The 27,278-nt window shown below is 37.5% G+C and overlaps 2 protein-coding genes across 5 annotated transcripts in view; both read left to right on the plus strand.

Annotated features, from left to right (window-relative positions):
- Positions 1–82: 82 nt before the first annotated feature.
- Positions 83–13,050, plus strand: LOC149030103 (RNI-like superfamily protein). 3 transcript variants are annotated; one of them, XM_089142419.1, is made up of 5 exons: positions 83–249; positions 363–439; positions 11,142–11,520; positions 11,613–12,189; positions 12,435–13,050. In XM_089142419.1, exons 3-5 carry the CDS (start codon positions 11,153–11,155, stop codon positions 12,450–12,452), a joined length of 963 nt encoding a protein of 320 aa, XP_088998545.1. In that variant the 5' UTR covers positions 83–249; positions 363–439; positions 11,142–11,152; the 3' UTR covers positions 12,453–13,050. The 3 variants fall into 3 exon arrangements, with proteins under 3 accessions (XP_088998545.1, XP_088998544.1, XP_088998543.1); XM_089142418.1 differs by lacking the exon at positions 12,435–13,050 and adding an exon at positions 8,437–8,789 and having other exon boundaries at positions 11,613–12,428; XM_089142417.1 differs by lacking the exon at positions 12,435–13,050 and having other exon boundaries at positions 11,613–12,428.
- Positions 13,051–15,314: 2,264 nt separating this feature from the next.
- Positions 15,315–27,278, plus strand: part of MBD13 (methyl-CPG-binding domain protein 13) — a 28,329-nt gene continuing 16,365 nt past the window's right edge. Inside the window, exons 1-4 of one of the 2 annotated variants that reach the window (XM_089142421.1) lie at positions 15,315–15,492; positions 15,599–15,846; positions 21,788–21,919; positions 22,008–22,109. In XM_089142421.1, the coding sequence (XP_088998547.1) occupies positions 15,763–15,846; positions 21,788–21,919; positions 22,008–22,109 (318 nt within the window). In that variant the 5' untranslated portion in view covers positions 15,315–15,492; positions 15,599–15,762. Of the gene's footprint in view, positions 15,847–21,787; positions 21,920–22,007; positions 22,110–27,278 lie in introns of both variants that reach the window. The other variant, XM_089142420.1, reaches the window with a different exon arrangement.

Below are 27,278 nucleotides of genomic sequence, written 5' to 3' on the forward strand. Positions count from 1 at the left end.
GTTAAGTACAACTTTGAGTGGTTACGTTTTGTAATTGAAAACGTAAAACTAGCTAATCAAATAATTTTCCCAAAACATAAAAGAGATGAAGGGTTTTCGGTTTTCCTCCGTTACAAGTGGAATTGGAGTTTCCTGTAAATTTAATTGGCCGAAATTTTAGTTCGTGTGTTGTAATTCAGGATGGTAAACAATTGTCGATGAGACCGGAGAAGATGAGTTGAAAAGCCTCTGAAGGTCGTACGTTTTTAGGTAACTGATTTTTCTGAAATGATCATGCAAAATCCATGCCCGTCACCTGCCTCAGATTTCAAAAAGAAATTCTAACATTTTCTTCCTTATCTTAAATGGTGGATTGCTGGTAGGTGAAGTTGTGGTTCTTTCCGAATCATAATTTTTGTTGTCTCCCACCAGGCAGAGTCACTAGTCAGACTGAAAAGAGGTAACGCAAGGCTCAAAGACACTATTTTTATAATTTTTGTTTAAATTCTTTATCTGTGACTGGAGTTTTCTTTAAATCCTTCAAATTTCTGCTTTTTCAAAAGTTCCATGTTTGGAAAAGATGTAGATCGGATTGGTTTCCGCAGGTAATTTTAGAAGCGGAATGTTTCGGAAGCTTTGATAATTAGGAATGGTGAAAGCTTAAATCTTATGTTAGAGATTTGATATTTCTTTGGCTGTGGATTTTTCATTTTTATTTTGCGGGAAGTGAAAACGTCGATTTTTTTGTCGTCGCCATGCAAATGTGGAGATTTAAAGTGGGTTTATTTGAGGTTTGGGATGTTACTCTTTCTTTAGTAGGATCCCGACCTGAATGATGTTTTGACATGAAATTGGTTACGCAGTAAGGAGAAAGAGGAATTATAGAGGCTGGATAGTAGATTTGACTTAGCTTTCTTTGCAACGTATTGTTTTTGAGGTTTCAAGAACTCTGATGAGTTGGTGTTGCATGTTGGAACATACAAAATTTTCATTTTCATCTAGAATATATCAGAAGAGTTGCAGGTTATAGTAAAGTTGAATTCTAGTCCTTCGTAATTGCTGAACTTAAATAGGATTATTTTTATTAGCGCGTCCAGATTGTTTACTTTCAAGAGGTCCTGTGCTGTTACAGCACTTTGTATAAGTTTTAAGTACTATCCCCTTCGTGCTATATTCAATTCTTAATATTTTCTACTTATCCATATTTGCTATTATGGAAATTCCTTACAAAGCGAGTGTTAGTACAAGTATACAATGTAAACATTGTACAAAATGTTCCTTGCACCCTAATTAGGTATGTTAATACAAGTATATAATGTAATTGCTTAATGCTTTTCTAAATTGCAATTCTGTTGAATTTGGTTGCTGAGATTTATGAAAAAGCTTTTGATCCTTTAGGCATACAAGTAGCTCAAGTCTCAGGGAATACTCTTAAGCAATCTCCTGGGATCCATCTGTAATTGACCCCTTGCTAATGCAGGGTCCCACTTATGGCTGGGCATCCTTATTCTCACAATACATTGCACATGTTGCATTAGTCATTGCTATTACAGACTTAGGCATTTCTTCACTCTTTCTAGTTAAAGGAGACTTAATTCCCTCGAAGACTGCAACTCTATTTATTATTTCTTAGTTTTGAGCATAGTTGTCATGGTGTTGCTTAGGTGTCCAAGCAGCATGGTCAGCCATGAGCCTTATTGTTGTTGCTTTGCATCTAAGCCCCCTCTAACTTTGTGTCTTACCTAGACACTAAGTGCCATGATGATGGTGGTTTTGAGATTTTATTTACCTTGAGGGTCTTTTAATGCTAGAAGTCTAGAACTAGATATTGCATTTTTTGGCCACCTCATCAACTCTCCTGTCAATGCAAGGCTTGTTTTTTCCCCTCCGCCTCCTTTTAGTCTCTCCATAAGATCAAGCTAAAGCTGACCTGGTTTTTATGATTTGACTTTGTCTTCTTCAAGGGATCTTTCATTTACTGGTCTGACTATTTCGGCTTATTGTGCTTTGATGTCTTGCACACCTCTTATCGTCCAAGTTATGATTTAATCTCGTTCATTGCTTTCCAGTACAGAATATTAAAAAACACTTCATCCTTTTCTAGATGAGCACACTAAATCATGTTACTTTGAGGAGTTCTATCTTGTTTAAGTTGGACATGGCATCCATTTGATTTTCTGAGACCTGCATTTGCTAGGAGTTCTCTGGACTTCTAGCCTGCTTAATTATTGCTATCAACTACTTGTAGTTGTCAACCTGTGATTTCATTCCTAGGCTTGTCTGGGGAAGTTCATCTCTGCCAAGTTTTCTGAAGAAACGTCAGGTTAGCTACACTGATCCTTCACCTTCACTCTACTTAGGGCGTTATATTATTGGATTCATCTGATGGTAAACAATTTTATTACGATTAAATGGAAGTTTCCTGCTGGAATTAGGCTTCTCTTTATAAGGATGATTTTGATTTAGGCGTATAAGAGCTGAAACCAATAAATGTATGAATGTATGGGTCCCCCCCCCTCTAATTTTAGGAGGATTAGTGAAAGATGAATTTTATGGTTAGGGTGAGAGATGATAAACGAGCAGGAGAAAAAATTATAAGAATTAGGGGAAGTAACTGTAAACAATCCCAAGATTTGTAACAAGTACTAGGTAGAGAAGAAGAATAGAGAATAATTGAGGGGGAAGAATAGAGAAGAATTGGATAACAATTAACAAGGCTAGGTGATACATTTTGTGCATTCTTTTTTTTTTTTTTGGGATGAATAAATAATATATTAAAAGCGTAGGAACCAAAGCGAAACACAAGGGGAAAATGGGGGGGGGGGAAGCAGCCAGTCAAGAGGTCAATTGGAGTGAGGAGTTAAGACTCCAGGAAGTAACAATCAACATAGTCCTTGGGGAGTCAATAACAGGGGGTGGGGAAATGAACTGAGTCTAGAAAAAACATTAAAATAGATGGCATTCCAAACCAAGACTTGGGATCGGGATTTGGAAGTCCATCTTCTCATGTTGCGCTCCCACCATAAATGATGAACACTTGAACAGTAGCAGCAAAGACAAGTTTACCCACTTGGTCACAAATTGTGGAACCAGAGAATGTATTCAGGACCCAATTCCAATCTCAAGCAAAACCAAAAGAGCATCTTGATCTAGGCCAAATAGAAGCAAGGGCTAAGCTCCATATGGAGTGGGAAAAGGGGATCAATGTCCTGCATACCGTTGGGGTTGGCGGGATGTGACGACTGATGAGGAAAGCTTGGATTGGGAGGGCCAAGTTAAGAGTTCTCCAAAGGGTGAGGGAGTGGCGGGGGATGTGGCCTTTAAACCAAACTAGAGGGGCTTTAGGGATAGGGGGAAGAGGGGATCTAAGGAGGTTCCATGCAAAGGCGGTTTTGAAGGTTTTGGTATAGGAAGGGGTCCAAATGGTGATGTCGGTAGCAAAGGAAGACAGGGGGGAGGGAGTTCCAAATTTGTGTGAGACTCGGGTGGGGAGGCGGGGACCAAGAGCCATTAGTGATGAAAGAGGAAAGAGGGATGTCTTTTGGGATTCAGGAGTTATAAACAGCCCAAGGACCAAAGAGAGAGAACAAAATTATGTGCATTCTACTATACTAACAAACACATATTTACAGGCCTCCGTTGAACTTGGCCTTGCCACCTCAAACAACTTTCTTGTAGCTTATCATTTCTTGGGGCAACTCTTAGACCAATTCTAATATGATCATTCCTTATCTTATCCTCTCTAGTTTTGCCACTCATCCATCTTAGGATCCTCATTTCTACTATATTGAGTTTATGTACATAATCCTTTTTAACAGCACAATACTCTACGCTATACATCATAGTTGGTCGAATGAGGGTCCTATAGAATTTTTTAAGCTTTAAAGGAATTTATCAATCACATGGGACACACAGATGCATCTCACCACTTCATTTAGCTTATCTTAATTCTTCAAAAAACATCATCCTCTATCATATTTTTGTAACTTATGATTGAGCTAAGGTACCTAAAATAAACGCTTTGTGGAATCTCCTCCTCATCAAGTCTTACCACCTCATCATCCACCTGATTATGACCAAAGTTACAAATTAGATATTTTGTCTTTGTTCTACTTAGTTTAAAGCCTTTTGATTCTAAAGCTGTTCTCCATGATTATAACTTGGTATTAATTCCTACTTGAGTCTCATCTGTTAACACAATATCATCAGCAAAAAACATACATCTAGGAACCTCGTTCTATGTCTTTCGTTAATTCAAACATTATAAGTGCAAAAAAATGTGGGCGTAAAGCTGATCCTTGATGTAACCCAATTGTAATTGGGAATTAATTACTTTGTCCCCCCCACTGTTCTTACACTTGTCATTGAAACATTATACATATCCTTAACTATGTCCACATATTTAATTGCAACTCTTCTTTTCTCTAGTACTTGCCAACTTAAAGCTTTAGGAACTCCATAGGCTTTTTTAGGTCAAATATCATATGAAGGTCATTCTGCACTCTCTATACCTTTCCATAAGTCTCTTAATAAGGATAACAACTTCTGTTGTTGATCTTCCCGGCATAAAGCCAGGTTGGTTCTCCATAATTGTGATTAATTGCCTCAAACGGGTTTCAATTACTCTCTCCCATAGTTTTATAGTATGGCTTATTAGTTTGATGCCTCCATAGTGATTACAACTTTGAATATCTCCTTTATTTTTGTAAATTGGAATCACAATGCTTCTCCTCCATTCATTTGACATTTTCTATTAAACAACTTGGTCAACCAAGCGAGCCCATAGGTTCCTAAGCTCTTCCATACTTCAATTGGGTTTTCATGAAGACTTGTGTCTTGTCTATTTTCATCTTCGTTGGTGTTTCTTTTACTTTGGACGTCAAAATTCTCCGTATATAAGGCCAAAAATTGGTGCCTTGGCAAATGGTGTAATTGTCCAAACCATAGATACCTAAACTATGCTCGTTTAGTAAACTAGGAAAATATATTTCCCATCTCTTCTTAATGTTCTCATCATGTACTAGAACTTTACCATCTTTAGGAACAAAATTTGAGAGAAACTCAAGTTTCGACCATGTGAACTTCGTGGAAACTTAAGATTTTTTCGTGTAAGTTTCGACAACTTTTAGGGAGTATTTTTGGGTGACACTCTGCATGTAAGCTAATCTGAATATAAATAATACATTGGGACATGCATTTTACTAAGCTTTGTCTAACATAGTAATTTCTGACTCAAAAGTGTGTGTTTGATACAAACATGCATAATAATCATCGTCAAAACACAAAACTACCACTCTAATTTTAGCCTAAACACACATTACTTATAAACTAAGGTATTCCCAAACATTGGGAATTTTTTCCTAATTAGAAATATTCTTTACATTTAAAATATTAATTATTAGTAATTATTAAATACATAAAAAATCAGAAAAAATAGTAGCACACTTCAGAAATCAAATCCAACTACATATCTATAAATCTTAGCTACTAGAGACAACACATATTAAATTCCAAAGAATCCAACATCTTGAGCATGAAATAGAAAAAAATATAATTTCTTAAAAAAATAAAAAATTTTGGAAAATTTTGGTTTACCTTGCAATAGAGCTTGAAGACCCTTGAAATATCCACCAAGAAGAGCTGAAATTACCAAAGGAGTGAATTGAAGTGCTTAAAATGGGCTAAAATGATCTCAACTCGGTCAACTTTTTTTTTAAAGGGGGGGGGGGGGGGATGAGAGTTGGACAGAACTTTGTGAAGTGTAGAGTGTCGTGTGAAGACAGGTTTTTTAAGTTAATGAGCCTTTTGGTCTAGTTTCGACCTTGTTGTCGAAACTTCCTTGGTTTCAATTGAAACTTGGGACTTTCTTTCAATGCATGAAAGTTTCGTTTTGAGTTTGTAAAAATTAGAAATTTCGCTCGAAATTTTGGTTGTGTCAAGGGAATTCTGTTCCCATCTAACATGGTCAAGATCTCTACTCTTCTTGTCCCTTATTTTATCTCTCTTATAAAAAGATTTTTTCCCTTTCCTCGTGCCTAGCTTATTATATAAATCTTCATTCTTCTTTTCTTTTGTTTTTCCCACAATTTTCTTAGCTTCATTTGTGGCCAATCTATGCATTTGAAGATCTTCAACATCCTTAGTCCTTTGCCATGTCTTAAAACTAGCTTTCCTATTCTTAATGGCCGCTTGAACGTCAATATCCCATCACCAAGTCTCTTTATAAATTGGAGCTTTCCTTTTGTTTCAACTATGACATCTTTAGTCACCTTCTTAATACACTTAGCCATCTCATTCCACATTGCATTAGTGTCCCCCTTAAAATCCCGCTTTCCTTGTTTGACTACTCTATTAGCGAAGGATTTCAAACACTCTCCTTTTAAGTTCCACCATCTTATCCTAGAATAGTTAACTTCGCACCTTTTATGAGTTTTTGGAGTTGGCATATATCCAAGACCACTAGTTTATGTTGTGTGGTTGAGCTTTCCTCTAGTATCACCTAACAATCTTTACGCAACAATCTATCGGACCTTTTAGTTAGGAAGAAATCTATTTGGGTTTTATGATGTCCACTTTTGAAGGCAATCAAATGCTCCTCCCTCTTTTTGAAGTAAGTGCTTACAATAGATAGATCAAAAGCAACAACCAAATCTAAAATTGAGATCCCTTCTTCATTCCTTTCTTCAAAACCATATCCTCTATGTAAACTCTCATAGCTTCTTTGATCTGTCCCAATATGACGATTTAAATCACCCCCCGTGATAATCTTTTTTCCTTGACAAATTCTTTGCATTAAGCCATCTATGTTTTCCCAAAATTCTAACTTTAGACTTTTATCAAATCCTACTTGAAGTGCATATGCACTAATTATATTTACGATCTTTTTTTCCATTACAAGCTTAATAGCAATGATCCTATCAATATTTTAAATCCGCCACATCGTTCTTGAAATCTTTATCCACTATTATATTTACTCAACATTTGTTACTTTTGTCCCTAGTATACCAAAGTTTAAAGTCATCCAACTCTTGAGCTCTTTTACCCTTCCATCTAGTCTCTTGAATGTAAGCTGTAAATCCTTCTTTTCCTCAATAACATCTATGAGTTCTAAGCTCTTACCTATTAAAGAATGTAACAGCCCCCTGCCTACACCCCAGCCCCTTTCGCCCTTCTCGCTCAACGCCAGTCTCCACCCCCCCTCTAACCCTCGTTCTGAAATCCCAGACCCTTTTCCCCCCATTGCAGACAACCGCAGCCCCTCCCAACCCTTGCTGCTGCCTTAGGAAGCCTCCCCCTTTACTATAAGTTAACCCCCTACCCTCCTCTAACCCTAAACTGTAAACCCGATCCTCCCCCCCCCCCCCCTTACTTTTTCTTCTTCTTCTTTTCTTCTCCTAATACCTGCAGCACTTTTGGAAATTAAACACGGTCCCTTTCCCTTGTAGAATTGAACCCTAAACCCAACCCCCTTACCTTCGATCCTAAATTTCAGCTCTTTCCTACTCCTAAAATCCTAAAATTCTGCAACTTAACTTCAATATTAGGAAACCCTAACCCCAAAATTCTTCACCCTAATTTCCCTAAACCTAACTTCAAATACAGATATGATATTACTTATTACAGCATGATTTAATGATTGAGAACCTTAAACCCTAGACCTGTAGGCGTTGCCGAACCTATTCTAACCCTTGCATCACTTGAATTAGTCATAAAACCCTCCACTGAAGGGTATTCTAGCCGTAGAAGAATGCTGATTCTCAATGAAGAGGATCCTGGAGTGAGCCTAGATATAGGGCATTATTCCAATCAACTTTGCCCTATATCCTGGTTCACATTAAGCATCAGTCATGTCAGTCCCAAGAACGTATATTCAAAATTCAAGTAAAAATTGAATCAGGGCTTTGTTTTGGGGTGGAAATGTATATCATAGGTGAATAGATATAGATTCTCTCTTCTTAAGATTTCAATTTGAAGTTGATTCCATGTTTATTTCTAAATAAATAAGGATTCGACTGAATATGTTTCTGGAAAACTTAACGAGTCTAAGCAGTCGGTCATTAAAATCAAAATGCAGATGGTCATGATGGGATGAAAAAAAGTTTTGGGCTGAGAGAAATCCAGACTGGGAGTGAGTGAAGTTGGCTGAAGTTGCAGTTCTGCAATCTAGACCCATTGAGGCTGCCGGTCCTGGCCGTGGGATTTAACTGTTTAGGGTTGTGACTCTTCAGGTTAAGACCGGGTTTAGGTTGAAATAAATATTTGGAAGTTGGTGTAGATTTCATTCCGAATAGCTTTAACCATATGTAAATACTGGAGCAGCAATTTGGGGTTGGAAGACCACAGTCTCTGCTGCATGGATGGTATGTGCCTGTTGGAGTTTAGTCTCTTGATTTGAAGAAAGAAAGTAATTAATGAATTGTGTGTGTAACAGTGTAAGGTCTACTGTCTATCGTGCAGGACTATAGTATCTTCTGTAAGTACTGGAGCAGTAACTTGGGTTTGGAGGGCTACAATCTTCTCTGTGGGTCGACCTGGGTCCTCTTCAGCATGGCAGGCTGAGATGCCACCATTGGGTGGCCTGGAGCACTCTGGCACACACCCCTGTACAGGGGATGATCCTGGCCACTAATCTGTCCTGCTGCAGAGGAGGCCAATGCTTCTGTAGGTGATGATATTCATACACCCATATGAAGCGCTGTGATCTTACATGAGGATTTCTTTGAATCAATACATCATATTGACCCATGAGCTTCTGGGACAATGCTTGTTGCAGATTTGCTTCTTCACTAGCTCATTGATCGTCGGAATTAGTGAGTCCAAGATTCTGACATGCTTACATCATTACATATCTTGCCGTTTGGAATCTATTTTCTTGAGATACCTCAAAAACCAGGAGAAGGATTCCTCTTCTGAATGATCTGATTTGAAAGGGCTGTTCTACATTATAATGATCTCTGATGGATAACTGGGAAAAGGATTATCCAAATCCATACATGATGTTAAATGTGTTTCTGGGGCAAGGAGCTGTGTCTTAGATTAATCATATTTGCTAGCTTCCATGCTAGCTTAGGACGGAGCTGAATTCTGAGTTCTTACCTTCCATGCTAGCTTAGGAATTTGTTGGAGACATTTTTGTCTGGATTCACATGCTATATATGTAAAGAGTGAATACTAGCCTGTTGTTTCTGCTTTTGACATTATGTTTTCAACCTGATCAATGTGGGACTCTTTAACCTGATCTGATTTTCATTCCCCGAATTTTCGGGTTTCTTTTTTTTTTTTTTTGGTTGTTGTTGTTGTGGGGCGGGTGGGTTGAGGGTGGATGAAGCTGGGGGTTGGGGATGTGGGGAAGGTGATTTTTGTCTTAGTCTATTGAACCATTTGGAAAGAGTAAAGCAACAAAGTCTTGGAAATGTTGAGCTAGTAGAGTTGCTTGCTTGATTTTGGGCTGTAGCTGCTGATTGATAGTTACAATTTACATAAATCTTGTCGAGAATTCATTTTCATACAGCTTAGTGAGGGATTTTGTTTTTCATACCGTTTTTTCGATTTTGTCAGACCCTAACGCTCAAACCATTGACAACCAGCTGTCTGTTGGGTCAACGTCCTTTTGACTTCAATGGTCTCAAATCTTTCTAGTCATAGTCTGATATGAGGAACTACTGAACTCAGTCACTCTATCATTATTTTTCAGTTCTCTTTTGAGTTCTATCCTGTTGAGGTACTCAAATTGCACCCACTGAATGATTTCTAGGTTATCCTTGTAAACCTGGTTGGTTACTTCCTGCAGTCGGCTGGCCTTTTGCTAGAAAGGCCAGCTGGTTGGTCCTTCACTGGATTATCAAAATGAGGAGGGGGATGATCTAGCCATAAGTTGGACCCGTTCAGATTATTTTGCTATCTGGGAACATGATAGCAGTTGGTTCTGTTAATGCTCTATCTATCTATCTATCTTTCTCCCTTCTTTTAGATGACATTTAGGGGACCCACTGAGTGGGTCTTGTTGCTGGTGGTTGAGCACATATGCAATTTGAAGATATGAAAGCTTATGTGAAACATGTGCCTTTTGCCCTGGAAAAAATTTCGCTCACCCCTCCATTTATTTAGGTTATGACCTCCTTTTCAGATATTTATACATGTCAGAAACTTCTTGAATCTACAACCCAGAGGGGATGCTTCTTGGATCGATTAAGAAGATATCAACATGTGGCTCTCTGCCATTTGCACGCAAATAGGGAATTGGCATTTTGGTGTACACCATTGTGCATATGTTAATTGCATATTGTTTTGGGAAACATTTTATTCTGCTCAAGTTTATCTCCATGCCTACCCATTTTGTGCTATGTAAATGTATTAGGAAAAGTTAAAATTGGGGTCCATTTTACTGATGCATGTGGTAACAGTGACTGCTGCAGTTATTTCATTTTCTATAGAGCCCAAAATCATGTTAGTTCTATTTTATGTAGAGCCTATTTTGATCCCTGAGTTTTATTATATAGTTTCCTGCCATAATGAAGTCTTGTTAGTCTCAGTGACTTGAATGGTGTCCTCTGTAGTGCATGCAACCACTATGTTGTGGGGAGTGATGTCCTTTGCATATTTATATAAGCAAGAAGTAAGAATTTATAAATGCTTTTTATAATTCTACCAATGCATGCAATACAAGAAAATTATAGAGAGGCCTAGGAGATGGTAGAGGTACAAGGGCATAGGCATGACATGTCAAATCCTTCCTCTATGTAATTAAGAGAAGAAAAAGAAAAACAGGCCATAGATCTACATCCTTACCTTACTTGGGTTCCCTTTCGGGTTGCCGACAAGATTAAATAAAATTAAAGAATTGTAGAGAAAATTTTTACCATGAATTTTTATTTATTTATTGTAGAACAAGATTACAAGAGAGCACACACATTTTTACAAGGAGAGAGCATCACTCTAGTAATATACACCTTTTATTCAGGAGAATACACAGTTATTTACCATTCAAACCAGTAAATTTGAGTTTTTCTCCCTCATGGACTTCATAAATGATTGTACCCATATTTTTCCTTTCCCATTCATGTGGCCTAGTCTTTTTTTTTTTTTTTTTTTTTCATATGTCCTTTTATTAATTTCTGTTTTGGATTTGTGCAAACCTTATAATGCATTGTAATTCCTCTCAGATTGTTAGGTAATGTTAAAGACAATGGAGGACTACTCATCAGAGAGGAGATGGGAGGATATGGAACTTGATATCCTCGTGAGGATATTCAAGACATTTAACATAATTGAATTGACTTCTGGGATTTCCCGAGTTTGTAGCACCTGGCGCTTGGCTTGCTCTGATCCAATTCTTTGGAAGACTCTTGATTTGGGGTCATTGAGATCTAATTACATTAAGGTCCCTAATGCACCATTTGTTTGGGTATCTGATAGCTCTGATAAGAGATTGATGCGGCTGTTGAAGGTTGCACTTGGTCTTAGTCGTGGATACATTAAATGTTTGATCTTCCATTTTAATCTGTATCTGAAAGATGAGCACTTGATCTATACAGCTGAAAGGTATTAGGCATCTACTTTGAAACAAATTGTTTTTTTTATCCAGTTTTTATCGTGGTTACAGGAGATGGAAAGTAACAGCCACCATACTGCAGGTGCCCACAGCTCAAACATCTGGTACTTCCCGCTTGGAATCGAATTACAAAGGGTGGAATATGTAAGGCTGTCGAACTATGGAAAGATCTTGAATCCATGATAATGCCTAGCATTCGCGCCCCTCCTTACATCATGGAGGCAATTTGTGAAAGCTGCAAGAATTTCAGTGAGCTGAAGCTGATGGGCCCTTGTGATGTCCAATTTGCAAAAGCATTAGCCAGATGGCTACCCAAGCTAAAAGTCTTGAGCCTGCGGTGCTCTTTGTTGACTATGGAAGTTTTGATCTTGATCTTGGACTCCTTGTTGGATTTGGAGGTACTCAACATATCTCACTGCTTGTTGATAGAAGTCCCAGAGCCCCCAGCACCCAAAAGAGTTCTTAGGGAGCTTGATGAGACCATCATCATGAAGGCATCCCGGTTACGAGAATTCTACACCTGCTTAGAGGATTCTTGCATCATGTGTCAACGTATGAAAGCCGATGAAGGTCTTATCAGGTGGTATAAGTACGAGGATTGGGCGTGGCGTGTGGATGAAGTCAGCTCACTTTCATTTGCAATGGAGCAAGGTGTTGAGGTTGGTGGTGCTGGTAGTAGTATTGACTTAAGTTAGAGGGACTTGAAGTAAACATACAATGTGCTCTTATGTACAAGTTGCATACTTAATTTAAGAAAATAAATGTTGAATCGAAGCTAGTTTTTCTTCATGGTCATGTACAAGAAAGAGAGAAATGACCATTATTTTCTTTTTTGATTATATCTCCTGCCATCTTTCACCTGCTACTGCAAATCATGTTTACGGTGGATTTGTTTGCTGAGCAGGCTGCAATTGATTTTTGATGGGGAACTTGTGGAAGTAAGGAGTCTAGCGGACTATGTGTCTCACCATCAAAGGTCAACTCAGTTTGCAGTAACCGACGCGTCCAAGTGCGGAACTGAGGTTAGATTCTTCTTGATGGTAAGTGTAGTAGTCCCCACTCCCCACTTCCCCGTAAGTTGACATAAAAAAACAAGAGGATGCGTGTATTCATGAAACTGAGCATGAACCCTTCACCTACGGGGGGTAGCCTACCCTACCTTCTATTTGATTCTGTGTTTTTGTGACATTTTACCTCTTATTAGGGAGGAGGTTCACTGGAGGGTTTACTTTGGATGTTTTTTTCTAGTCAAAATTTAGAGATAAACTTTCTTTCTAATGTGTGGTGAATAAGCATAGGGAAAATACATACTTTTATTCCGTTTGAATAGATAATCTCAACTGTTGATCGCCTACCTCTTCGACTAGGGTATGGTATCAGGGTCTGCCACATTCTAGCAGCGTGTATCAATTTATCAACTGCTTGCATATTTTAGGTCAGAAATGTAATACTCTAGACGAAGAATACTTATCCATACAGTAATATTTAGAAGATAAAAATTTTATAAATTAAATATTTAGATATAAGTCATATAACTGACAGACATGGTAGATGAAAATGAAAGATATGGCTGTCTCTTACATGCTTGCCATGAACCCTGACAATGTAGTCTACCGATGTAGACAGGGAGAAAGATTAGGCGAGGATTACTGGTCGGGCCGGCCCACCCATAGCCGATTTTCCATGTTTTTCTGTAAAAGGCTGATGGGGACATGAAGGGGCCTCGATTTTGGCACCCAATGTGGCTGTGCTCTTGTAGATAAATAGGTCTCAGATTCACGGGGTCTTATCCTTGCTTGCCAAACAAAGTGGGTGTATTTAATAAAGGATCACAAGTACTAATAAACATCTTTTAAAAGTATATTTGGGTTTGGATGAGAAAAAAAAAAAAAAAAAAAAAACAGCGAAAATCTAATTTGATTTCTACTTGTGAAGAGGGTCTTGAATTGAATTTTTTCCCCCTTATTTATTTAAGTTTTGCATAGATGGATATTTACTAATGTACATGGATATCTTAATACCTATAAGATTCAGAGTTGGAATTTTTTAGGGGAAGGGGAAAAATGTTTGTCTAATATTTAAATTATATACAAAATTATCCCGAATAATGTAGTTCTGGTGGACCTAAAAGATATAATGTGGTTTCTTTCTAACATATATATATCATTTTTATCAAGAAAAAAATTCATCAATATTTGAAAAGAAAATTTATTGAATTTAATTTGTAAAAACTAAAAACTAGCAACCCTTCATTTGCAACAGAAAGGAGATTATGGGACGAGCTCCTTTTAGATTTTCCTTTACAAAATAGTTACTCAATATTTCAATTAACAAAACTAATTAAAAATTAAATTTGAGTTTATAAAACTAATTAAAATAGTGTTTTTATCCCAAAACATACTGTATTAACATGGGATGAAAAAATAGTGATTTTTTCTTTTTAGAATTTTTTTTTCTATTAATGCAATAAATTTTAGAGATAAAATTATCTAAAAGATAAAAAATTATTATTTTGGTTAGTTTCATAAATTTAAAATCAGCTTTAGCTAACCACGGCTAGTGAGGTGGAGTAAAAAAAAGAGAAAGAACTGGTAAGGAAAAAAATATAATATATAAATTTGATAAATTTATTTAAGTTACCTGTAAAGTCTTACTCAAAATAGTGATATTTTATGTTAACAATGGAAAGCATGGACGGACGTGCGATTCTTTAATTTTTGTCGACAACATGGAGTTACGATCATCTCCCCGTCGGGGGAGCTCCCGGCTTCCCGACCATAAAAACATAGGCCCACAGGTGAAAAAAAAAAAAAAAACTTAAAATTTCACAAATGGACTTATTGTGTTTTTGTGGTTGAGAAGCCTACTGAACAAAATGAGCTTCTCAAATCTCATGGGTAATTTTCTTCGTCATCCTATTTTAGTAAACGATCTATAATTAGATTTTCTTGAAAATCTAAAGTCAACATCAAGCTTTACTTCCTACCGAAAAAACAGCAGCTTTACTCAATTATCAGGCGCCAGACCCACATTTAGAAAAAACCCCACGTCGCCATATTCCTTTATATATTTATTTTTTATTGAAGAAATAAGAAATGGTCAACCAAATCTCATTTTCCAGCCGTTGATAAACCAAGGACAGACGAGTTGGCAGACACTTGACTTCTTTACGATATTACATCAGAATCTAACGGCTGATATTTAAGCCGCATCAGCCGCAAATGTTGATTTCTGTAGTTCATGCCCGGTAAGTGTTTACACACTCCCAACTCTCAAAAAACTGTTAGCTAATGCATGGTTGGTTGAATGGTAAAATTTATATTTTTCGGTGGAGAGATTGTAAGTTTTACCTTTGTAAAAAAAACTCGAAACTCATAATGCCGAAGTCGAAAGGCTTGAGATTAAAACAATATTCAATATGGATATTTTAAACCTTGCTTAAGACATATTCTTCACTTTTGAGATAAAACAAGTCGAAATATAGTGGACTAAAATAATAATGTTCGGAGGTAATATTTAAAGTATTAATATCCAGTATTGCATTGGGCAGGTGATTTTAAGAAACGTGTCGTTCTATATCGACATTGTATTGTATCAGTTGTATCTAGTATGGAAATGTAGAGTTATTATAGTATACTTTAAATCTTGCTTAGAGGAAGTATTAAAAAAAAAAAGTTTGTTTCGGACATTATCTTAACATCTTAAGGGCGAAAAGGTAAATATGAACCTGCATATATTTTATATTTTTATATGCCTTGAAAACTTCTCTCCATCCACCGGCCAATATAGTACAAAGGTATCAAAGCATCGATCTTCACAGTAGTTCGACTGCTCTCTACTGTATTGTCTTGTCTTTTATGTCGATGAAACTGTGTTTTTTTTGGGTAAAATGTCTGACTGTATAACTCCGCAAATGAGGGAAGCGGTCAGAGATGGAAAGATTGTTCAGGATTCGAAGTGAGGTAATTATTTCACCGAGCGATCGGACAAGTTTTGAGCTTATCCTATGGTAGCAAAGATTTTCCAAAACTTGGTTTTTTGAGGGTGTTTTGTTGGATCCATGGACAGCTTATATCTAAGGGTTTTACTTCTCTTGTGGAGAGGGTGGGAGTGAGACTGGAAGCGATTAATGGAGTTCACTGAGTGAGGGAGGAGTTCTGCACTGTGTCGATCATCGGAGGAAGGCTTCAATTTTCGTTTGGTTGTTGCCGGATAATTCACATTCCAGCTCAATGGTTATTGAGAAGTCGCCGGATTTCTTACCGGCTGGTTGGATTCGGGAGGCCAAGGAACGGCCGAACGGTAGAACGGATTGGGTAACTTAACTTTTTTCACCTCATTTTATCTTGAATTTTCTATTTCCTTTAGTCTTAGGGTTCCTTCTTAGGTTAACAACTAGTTTCGTATGCTTCTTTGGTCAGTTTTTGTTTGACCAATCGATATTGCAACTGGAATTGAACGCGTTATTACATTTAGGAGGACGTGAATCTTTTATTTTCCTTCTATATTATTTAATTTCCCTGTTTGATTGGACCCCAGTCTTTGTGACTGGTTTGATGATGACCTAAAAAAGTTACCATATGTCTGGAATGATTCAAGATAAGTGTGTATGTGAACTGGTGCTTATTAGCAATCAAAGCAAGTCTAGTTTTTGCCATGTTGCCAGACTATGTATGGTTCTGTTGTCATTGCAGGCATTATCAGAGATAGTTGTTGAGTGATTTGACTGGAATACCCTTGTAAACAATGATTGGCTCCTTGATCATTGTGCAATGACCATAGGGAAAAAGGAATTTGAAGAATTATCCTACAACTTATGGTTATCTGGAGACATTGGATCTGTTTGCATGTGGACTTCGGACATGATAAAACAAACTACGGTGTCTCATGTACTGATTGGTTAAAAATTAACTTGGATGTACAATGTTTTGATGAAAATTGCATATGGATTTGTCTTGTTTGATTTGCTAGGTAAGATCTAAAAGTACATTTTTCCAACTTGTATCGTCTTTGTATCATGATTGTAGTTACTTCCTTTAACAATTATTATTAGTTCAGAGGAGTTCTCTGAGGGAGATTTGTAAATGGTGGTGGATGCCATTGCTTTGTTGTGGCTTTTGTCAACCATTATTTCCCCCTCCACCCTCTCCCTCTTGTTAGGTCGTGAATTTAAGCATTTTCTCATTATCCATAGAAATTTTATGTGGGAATGTGGTCATTGCTGATGAATCTTAACTTACCGCTGTTATGTAACATGATAACTCACCCTGGTCACAAACCTACTGCCTCCTCCCCCCTTCTTCACCCAACCTTGTCTCCAAATAAACAAAAACCGAAAGAAGAATTTTTTACTTCTGGGTTTTTTGTGTGTGTGTGTGTGTGTGGAGAGGGGTGTTTGAAATGAAGTTTCCTGGAATGACTGCTAATAAATTATGTACTATACAAGACTAGATGAATAAGGAGGCTGGGACAAACTTCTTTTATGTTTATGATTATATTAATTGTGCTCTTTCTGCATGTGATGTTTCTGTTGGTAATAAATTGTTATGGTTGGACAGACTGCATTTGATTAAAATTTTCAAAGCACTTTCCAGGGTTTTTAAGCCTTAATAAGAAAGGTAGCTTGAATATCAACTAAGCACTCTTTGACCTTTCTCCTCTGTCCCTCCTGTCCCTCTTAAACTTTTCCTTGTTTAACATATGGATACATGGTCTGACATTAATGTCTCTTGCCTTAGAAAAAAAGATCAGAATATTGGATAGTTACAAGAAGAGAGCTGGTTTCCTTGCTTTAGTGTCGGTTTCATGGTTTAGTTATATGATAGTTTAGAAAGTAGTTAGGAGTTTAATATTATTTATTTGCATGTAGTGCTACCAATTGAGATGAATGTAATATAGAATTGTTTGCATTGGGTTGTCCGTAGTGGTGAGCTTTGCAATCATGTGTTCTCCTACTTTGTTTTCCTTCTTGTTCTTCCAGCAGATTTGAGATTCTTCTCTTTGGTGAAATCCCTCCCTTTCCCTTTTTGCTTCTTCACTTTCTTCATCTTTATTCTCCCATTCTCCTCTAGGTTCCTTTTGATCTGAGTTATATCCAGTCCTTGTTAATCTCTTTTATTTTCTTGTTTTCTTGCATCAAACTCTAGTTTTCTTCTTTACATTCTTGTCCTAAACTCTTTAAAGCCATTCATATAACTCCCTGTTTTAGCAGTATCAACAAGCCCTGCAATTTGGGCTCAATCTCTTTCACCTAGTAGATGTGAATCCTTTTACCCCAGGCGATTCATGGATTTTGAGTTGCTGGATTCCACCCTGGTGGTAGTATCTCTTGTAAAATCTAACTGAGACTCTTGCTACAGTCAGATTTTGCTCAGGCTGTCTTTGATCTTCAACCTGCCAACTCTGTTGATTTCTAGTTGGGATTAATTGGATTGGGCATCAGCAACCTCCTGGGCAATCCCATGTTGATTGTATCAAGGTTGAGTTGTTGTTTGTCATGCCAACCAGTGACCTCACTGGTTTTCTTTTCCTGTCATGAGGTCAAAGAAGCTCATTGTGGCAGTATTTTGCATGTTACCATATCTTCCTTCTTTTCCCTAAATATCTGTATATATTTGTATTTTTTAAAATTTATTTCTGTTCGAAATCCTTTTTTTTTTTTTGAAGGGGGGGGGGGGATGTCCCTATATCTCTTATTAGGATATTCTGTCTTATCCGTGACTTTTTTATTAGTCTATCTTTAAACTCTGGTTAATTACAGAGTTGCTTTTACCTTTGTTCGCTGAGTTGTTTAACACATTAGTGGGCCCATTGGAGATCCAAACTAGGGTATTAGACTCAGCATGGCTTATGTTGCATGTAGGATCATTGTTTGAAATTTTTGACTCATCTTGGTGTCTCGAGCAGGTAGAAACACTGAGATACTTGAGATTTTGGTGAAGTTTCGCTGGGTTTTAAGTGTTTTTGGGTTTGATTTTTGGTGTACATCCCAAATTGAGGCCAATAAATATAAGGACAGCGTTATCTTTGACTAAACCTAGCACAAATTGGTCTTTTTGGTTCGCACATTCCTGGTTATATGTGGATGAAATTGGATCATGTATTTTTGCAAATCCAAACATGGATGTACAAGAGAATATTGAAACTTCCATTAGAATGCAACAACAAATATTGAGTAGTAGTCAAATCTCAATTACAACTCATATTACAAATTAAGATTTACAATTACAACCCCTTGAAATTATTGAAAGGTCACCGAAATACCAAAATTCAGTCAAATGCCCCAACCTCGTCTCGGACCATGTTTCATGCTGGTGGGCTTGAGACAACTGAAATTTCGGAAATTTGGTACCATGTGTAGGATTGCCATGCCAAACTCCTCATCTGTGTTGGACATTAAACATTTGCATCCCCTCCCTTATTTACATTATTAGGCATCCACCAGAACCTGAGTATTCCAACTGTACATGTCAATGGTGTCAGAATAGTGGCTGTAGATACTGTTTTGAAGTGTCCAGCAGATCCAGCCATCATAGACTATAGATAGTAAAGTACTTCGGTTAATTTGTGCAGTCAGTTATCCAATACAATTTATCATTCTAACATTTTCCGTTTTTGCCAGAATGAACACTGTTTTTGTATGAATATGCGCAGGTTCAGTCGCTGATGATGGTTTTAGAATTATTTGCATTGATTTTGTTCTATTTATCCTGCATATTTTTCTATTTTGTCGTCATCTATGGCTACAAATATTGTGAACTTGTATATACCATTAGCCTTTAGGGGAAGAAACAAATACCATACTTTCCTCTTATTCGAACCTAATGTAAATGATGATGTGCTTCTACGCTTCAAAGTCTGTAATTAGGTTCATCAAAATGGGGAAAGGATAAGTATTTGAAGGGAATGGACAAGCATATCTTTGGACATGCAAGTTGTCAGAGTCAGCTAATTCCAAAGACCCAGTTGATGTATGGAAATATAAAAATATGTGTAAACCGCTTGAAAATTTTTAAAAAGTAGAAGGTGTGTTGCCTATTTAAATATACGTAAGATTAAAGATAAACCTTTTGATTCATACAAAGAAAAAACCCCTTGGTTGCGCCTTGACCAATCATAGACCTGCCCAATTACGGGTCTCTTTCATCCATAAGCTTGGAAGTTTCCATTCATTGTGGTACATGGGCTAGATGGGGCAATAACAGCCATAATCACTTGAATGGCTTGATGTAGGCTGAATATTATGAAATGTTATTTATTAAGTTCTTGTGTTGTTAGTATTTAGGTTTTGATTGGTTGAAATGAGGATCAGGATATTGTGGATTGGCTGGAAATGCTAGTTATATGCTTACACCTAAGAGCGACCCTAGAAATTGCACATTGAAAACATACATGTATAATCCAAAAGGTTCTTTAGGAAAAATCAGTTTTTTCTACATTGTTGTGAATCTTGGAGGGACTTTGTTCATGTGATTGTTTCTGTAAAATAGAGATTTTCAGAAAGTGTTAAAATGGTTCTATATGAAGATGGCAATAGTATCTTATTTTGGACAATAAAAAATAACTACTTTGTTGTACTAAACCCAGAAAAGGAAAGAAATTGTATTTCTTTTTTTGGATGAATTACCCTTCACTCTTTATCTGGATCTAAAAAGATAAGACATATTGCCATGTCCAAAAATGATCTACGGGGATCAAAGGACCTAAAACATGCTTAAACAATTAAGAAATGGAGCTTACACATCATAACAATTTATAAACAACTCCAGGTTACCTGTCATAATACTTACTAAATCTAATACGTAAAGTGAGTCAGTGCATGTTCCTTAACACTTATATATCCTTTTGCAAAAGAGAGCTTTTCTGGGTTCTTTGAGTCCAACACATTGTGTCCATTTAACAGCTCCTAAAGAGAGTGCTCTTCTGGGTTCTTTGAATCCAACACACTGTCAATTTCGAATTTGATGCCTGCATTTGTTTATGTGAGAAACAAAAAGGTTTCTAGTCGTTTCACATGCCTGTGTTAAGGAAATATTGATGTATCAATTGGCATGATTTCAATCTATGGATTCCTTCATCCTTTCATGGGTGCAAGTTGCATGATGACTTTGTTTTCTCTAAACAGAAACAGCATAGAAGGAAGTGGTTAACTAAATGTGGTTAAGTCTCATAATATGTATTGGATGCCCATCTCTTGCATATATGCTCTAGACTTGCTTTGTAATTCTAGTAATGATTCTCTTCGTTCTTCAACTAGACTATCATAAACAGATTCTAGTTGTCACAGCTTCTTATAAGGCAATCTGGATGTACTTGGTAATCCAGTTCCAGTATCTTGTTTTAAGAAAACCCATACACTTTTAGTTTCTTGTGGACATCAACCATCCAGAAAATCTTGGCATTTATGTGATTCTCCTGAACATAAAATTGTGCAATAGTGAATGAATGAGAGCCTTGGATGTATCAGAAATGGGAACTCAGATAATTCACTGGTAATCTGGTATAAGCATAATGCATAATGTAACACTCTGCTTGAAAATTTCAGGGACACCCCAAGATAATTGGCGAAAAGCATAGACACCCCAAAATTATGCCAAATTGACAGTCACCCCCTTTTCCATCAGAATTGTTGGTTGGTTAGAGGAAATGACAAATATACCCATACTTTTATTATTCTATATATCTCTTATAATAAATATAAGATGATGAAGAAAGGAGGAAGACGGAGCTCATGGAGGAAGAAAAAAGATGAAATTTAGGATTCTATTTTACTAAGGGTAATGCTATAAAGTCGCAAGAGACCAAGAACCACTTTAGGAATTATGAAATTATCTAACCATGACTTAGCATAATTTGCTAATTGAATGTATTATAGTGTAATTTTAAGAGTTTTTTTTTTGGGGGGGGGGGGGGTGGCATTGTCAATTTGTCGTAGTTTTGGGGTGTGTGTGCTTTTTGCCAACTAATCTTGAAGTTCTTCTTTTAAAAAAGGAAGAAAAAATTTCCATTCTATGAGCTTGTTTGTTTTTAAAGAGCTTCTCAGAGTACATTTTGGAAATATTTGCTAAGATAAGCATTGTTCCACATGAGATTGGAAAAGAAAGTAAATCAGCATATGCAAGGTAAAATAAAAAAAGCTAACTGTCCATTGGTATGGAGAAAGAATATCAAATTTGGTTTCTAAGAAAATTTTGAGGTTTTTCATTGTGTTCTATGGAAAGTTTGTTGGTTAATCTTATACATTTCTGGTTTTTGTAGTACTATATTAATTTGAGAACTGGAGAAAGGTGTCGTTCCAAGATTGAAGTTTCTCGGCATACTAAATCTAGAAATCTCTGCAGTGACATGCCTCGACCAAATAGAAGATCCTTACGAGATAATAAGAAGCAAGTGAGTCAGCTTTTGTTCCATGTGTACTCAATGCGTTTTTTTGGTTTTATTCTATATAGGATGCACCCTAATTGTTCAATTATCACAGCTTGTTGTGCAAATGGAGGATCTGCCAGACTGGCTGCCCACTGGGTGGAGTATGGAGACCAAAACCAGAAAACATGGTACAACTGCTGGAAAACCATACAAGGTAGCCACTTTGCATTCACACTCATTATTTTTGTACTTTCTTATGTGTTATTTACCTTTTTTTGGGGACCAAACTGAATGACTAACCATGAGTGTGTGATCTAGTTACAGATATGGAAGAATCAACGTTACTTTTGGTTTATGCTTATTTGTATGATCCTCTTGGGAATTTTAGAAGTGATTTATCTGAAAGATGTACTGATGCTTCAGTTGCACAGATTTATCATATCACCTGCATGCTGTGTCATGTATGCCTGGAATTCGTAATTTGCACTTTGGCTTTGACTTTAATGTCAAATTCATTCTTGTTAATCATTGGAAAATCTTTTTTATTGCACTCAAACTCATGTATTCTGAGTTGTTTTTTATAATAATTGAAAAATTCCTCATTATTGAGGATCAAAGTGTTACCAATTTATCTTCTGAAAGCTGTTATTGTATTTCTTTGTGACCATATTTTATCAAGTTGTTTCATAAATAAATCCCAAAGTTGCCAGTGTGTCATCTGGGCACACAGGCACTTTGCTTGTGTTATTGGTATCACATCGCATTCAAGCACCCTCCAGTGCTTGGGGTCACCAAGGCACTGATAACTTCGATAAATGCTGCAGTGGTGTTCATTAAGTGGAGCTGATGTGGTGTTCTTGCCCATTATGTTGCTTTTAATTGGGAGCTGTGCAGTCTTCACTTACATTGTTTTGTTCTGTCTTCTTTCAAGCTTTTAGAGGGAACCTGTAGTTACTTTTTCTTCTTAGGCTGTCAATTTTTCATCTATAATGTTAAATTTCCTTGAGGAATGACTTCTGTGATTTCTGCATGTGCTGACACTGACAGAGCTCAGTTGGAACCATCCATTGCTTGGTTTACATGTTTCCTGTTTGAACCTAGGAGAAGTTTGGGCTGGTAGCATGGCTTATGGTGTACTGCAGGGAGTTCTCTTGGGTGTTTGAATAAATGTAGATATTTATGGGAAGACACAACGAGTCTATGCTTCAATATCAAGAAAAGAAAAGAATAAAAATATACTGATATGAAGATCATGATAATACAACAATAGTTTAGCTGTCTCTTTCTCTCTCCTCAAATTTGATTTGTTTTACTTTTCTTTCTCCAAACATGGCTGGAAAAAGAGATTGAAATGGAAAATGGAATTAGAGCCACTGCCCTTCCTTTTCTTTCTCTCAGGTTTGTGGGCTGGGAGGTGTTGTTTCATCATTAACTCGACAGGGTTTTGCTTCTCTGGTTGTTATGCTTGTAACTTTGATTAGTTTGAATGAGGGATCTCCCACCGTGGGTATTAAGTACCAAACACTTATGCAAGTTTGGGGATGGCCAAAGGGCCTGATCCTCCCTCCTCCCTTACCTCCGGGGGGGGGGGAGAGCGAGGGAATCCAAGAGGTGTTGGAGCTTTAGAAGGTAGTTCAGAAGGTGCCAGAAGGAGATCATGTGAAGGAAGTACAAAAGGAAAGTCATGGAATGCATTACTTTTGACTGTAGGCTCATCAAGGAAGGGGAACGACTACGATATATTCAGCCTGTATGCAGGGAAGGGATTCTGGCAACACAGTGTGGTCTGCTGTTCAGAAAGAGGAGTGAAGAAAAGCTCTTGTGGGACACTTCATAGGTGGTCCTCCTAGTAACCGATGCACATAGGAGCTGCTAAAATAATGGAAGATTTATGAGCATGTGAGGGTTTACATGATACAAACATGGAGGAGGATAGAATTAAAGTGCTTGAGGGGGGTCAGTGGTATGTTTGGCAAGGCATGTTTATTGTCAGACCATGGATTTCAGAGGGCTGTTTTGGAAAAATTGGAGTTGTCTTTAGTGGCTCTATGGATTTCCTTCTAAATCTGCCTTTCGTTATTGGTCGGCTTCTAGCCTTGGTGCAATTGGTAGTGTTATTGCGAAACCATTGGTCACCAATAAAATGATCAAATCCATGGATCGACTGTTTTATGCTAGAATTTGTGTGGAATGTGGATTTGGAACCATCCAAGGTTCTTCCAGATTCTTTTACTGTTTATGATGATAATGGGTGGTCCTTTTTCATCAAAGGTAACTAATAGGCCCCTCATATCTCGTGTGTATTCTCGGCACAAGAAGAAAGCTGGATTTGGCGAACAACAACTAGGGAAGGCAATCATATCTGGTCTTGAAAAGGAGGTTGCTGAATAGAGAAAGCAATCAGATTTGGTCCTGAGAAGGAGGTTGTTGAATAGAGAAAGCAATCAAATCTGGTCATGAGAAGGAAGTTGCTGAATAAAAAATGATTTGTAGAATATTTGCAGAATATTTACTAAGAGGGATTTGGGGGCATTGCAGAATATTGCGAATGATTTGCAGAATATTGTAGAATATTTACTACTGAATAAGAGAGACTTGGGGATAGGCAGAATATTGCAGAATATTTACTATTGAATAAGAGACATTTGGGGACAGATTTGTCAAGTGGTTAATTTAGGGAACTATCTAGTATAAGTATTGGGGAGGGTAGTAGGTTAGAGTTGCTTTTGCCATAAGGGAATATTGGGATGAGGGCTATTGCTCTCGGGTTGTTATAGGAATGCCTATTGCTGTGTTATTCTGAGTTTAGGAGATTACCAGTTAATAAAGTATAATTCTCTCACTATTCCATTGTTACTGTCAAGTTGCTTTGTTGAATCTGGGTTCTTATCAACTTGGTATCAAAGTAGTGATGATCTGCGTTGGAATAGATGGACACCGGATTGTCCATGTTTTCCGGGGAAGGCAATGTGCAAGAATGGCTTCTTAAAGTGTTGTTATTTTGTTGGGAACGCCAGATTGAAGAGGAGAAAAGGTTGAGTGTGGTTCTCCAACATTTGGAAGGAGATGTGCTGGATTGAGTGTATAATAGATCTTGGTTGGAATTTACTTGGGTGAGTTTCCAAGAAGCCATTAAAATAGACTTTGGTTATGTAGAGAGTCAAAAGGAATTTTGAGTTTGCACAATCCTGAAACAGCGATCAGTGTTAGTGAAGACAACCATGCTATGCAATCACAGGGAAGAGGAAGCGGATCGACAAAAATGGAAATTGTGGATGAAGCCGTGATTAATTTCAGACCTGTTTAGGCTTGCGATGATAATCGAAATAGTGGCATGGAAGTTCTATTTGAGTTTTCCACTAAAGAGAGAAGAGAAGAAACATAGGAGGGGGCACAAAGGTTTTTCCGGATAGAAAGTAAGGTGGATTGGGAAGCAAGAACTCTGGAGAAACCACCATGGCTGATAGTGGTAGTGATGGAAGGGGACTCATTGGCACTGTTGGAGATGAAACAACTTGAATTTTGACAATATTCTGGAGCGACGTGGGTGCGATTGCCGAATAAATTCTTTCCCATTGAGGGAGATCTCCAAGATGTGGTTAATCGATTAGATTTGATGGTGAAATCTTTTGATGATTTTTTTGGATGGTTTGCAATTCTGAAGAGGAAGGAAATATCACAATCGGCAGCGGAAAATAAGGAATTTGGAGTTGGGATTGCAGTAGTAGAGAGGAAGATGAAAGGATTGAACCGGGTGGTGGTTGGACCACTAACCTTGGTCTGGTCACTTCATGTGGGTCAATTTTTGTAAAACAGCAAAGTGGGCTATGGGAAGCCCAGTTACTTCCAAATACCCAGAGCCCATTTGTTTGAATTATGGGTTAACTAATTAGGAATTATGTTATGGACCTCTTACCAGTTTTAATATCAGGCCTAGCCTAGCAGTTTTGTTTTGGGTGTTGTCAGTAGTTGCCCAGTTAGGAAATAACCCATTGACAAAGCAAAACTCCCGTGGGCATTTATGGAACAACACTGTTTCTCAAGGTGTGTTATCAGTGTTGCTTAAGTGGAAAGGACTGCCATCATGTGAAAATACTTCGGAGGACTATGACGTGGCAAATAACCAATTTCCTGATTATCACCTTGAGGACAAGGTGAGACTGTTGGAGGGGAGTATTAATAGGCCCCTCATATCTCGTGTGTATTCTTGCAAGCACAAGAAGAAAGCTGGATTTGGTGAACAACAGCTAGAATCAGATCTGGTCTTGAGAAGGAGGTTGCTGAATAGAGAATGATTTGCAGAATATTGCAGAATATTTACTACTGAATAAGAGAGACTTGGGGACAGGTAGAATATTGCAGAATATTTACTACTGAATGAGAGAGATTTGAGGACAGATTTGTCAAGTGGTTAATTTAGGGAACTATCTAGTATAAGTATTGGGGAGGGTAATAGGTTAGAGTAGCTTTGCCGTAAAGGGAATATTGGGGTGAGGGCTATTGCTCTCTGGTTGCTGTAGGAATGCCTACTGCTGTGTTATTCTGAGTTTAGGAGATTACCAGCTAATAAAGTATAATTCTCTCACTATTTCCATTGTTAGTGTCAAGTTGCTTTGTTGAATCTGGGTTCTTATCAGGAACTGTAACATTTTTGGTCATTCAATAGGGAACTGTTCTGCTAGAGCTGAGGTACTGACTAGAGGCATTGCTGGACATAAGGGGGCTGCCCTCCAGCCAGGTGGTGGTTGAGGGAGGAGGTGACATGGTGATTCCAAACAAGTGACAAAATCTTATAGGAGGTACACGGTAGAAAAAAAGGGAACGCTCCACTCACATCTAATTCTTTTCGGTGCTTACTGATTGTGATTAAATGTCACTCAACAGCAGTACTAACAAAGAAGAGGAGGTGGAGAAGTGAAGATATGAAGAACAAAGAGGGAAAGGAGAGTTTCTCATGCTTTAACTCTCCTCCCCAGGTTGTATTTATTGCTGTATGTTTCTAGAGCTAGAAAATCTGGGATATCTTCAAATTTGGTCACAAAGGAAACAAATAAAATCTAGTTTTGGGAATATCCTCAAATCTGGTTATAAAGGAAACCAATAAAATCCAATATTGCAATCCGAAACTAGTCTTCCCTAACACCCAAGCAATAGGAAGAGAAAGGAATTGTATTGAACAAGGAAAGAAATAAAAAATGAAAGTGAGTTGATGAGCATGTGCACCTCCACAGTACATAAAGGCTCACACCTTTTACGATTTAATTCATTAACACTCCTCCTTAAGCTGAAACATTTAGGTCTCTCATGCCCAAGTGGCAACAACTATCCTTGAAGGCATGTCCAAACAAGGGCTTGGAGAAGATATTACCAATTTGATTTGTGG

This window comes from Hakea prostrata, chromosome 1 (genome assembly GCF_041222555.1).
Source record: "Hakea prostrata isolate BN-2017 chromosome 1, UWA_Hpros_2, whole genome shotgun sequence".
Taxonomy (NCBI): Eukaryota; Viridiplantae; Streptophyta; class Magnoliopsida; order Proteales; family Proteaceae; genus Hakea; species Hakea prostrata.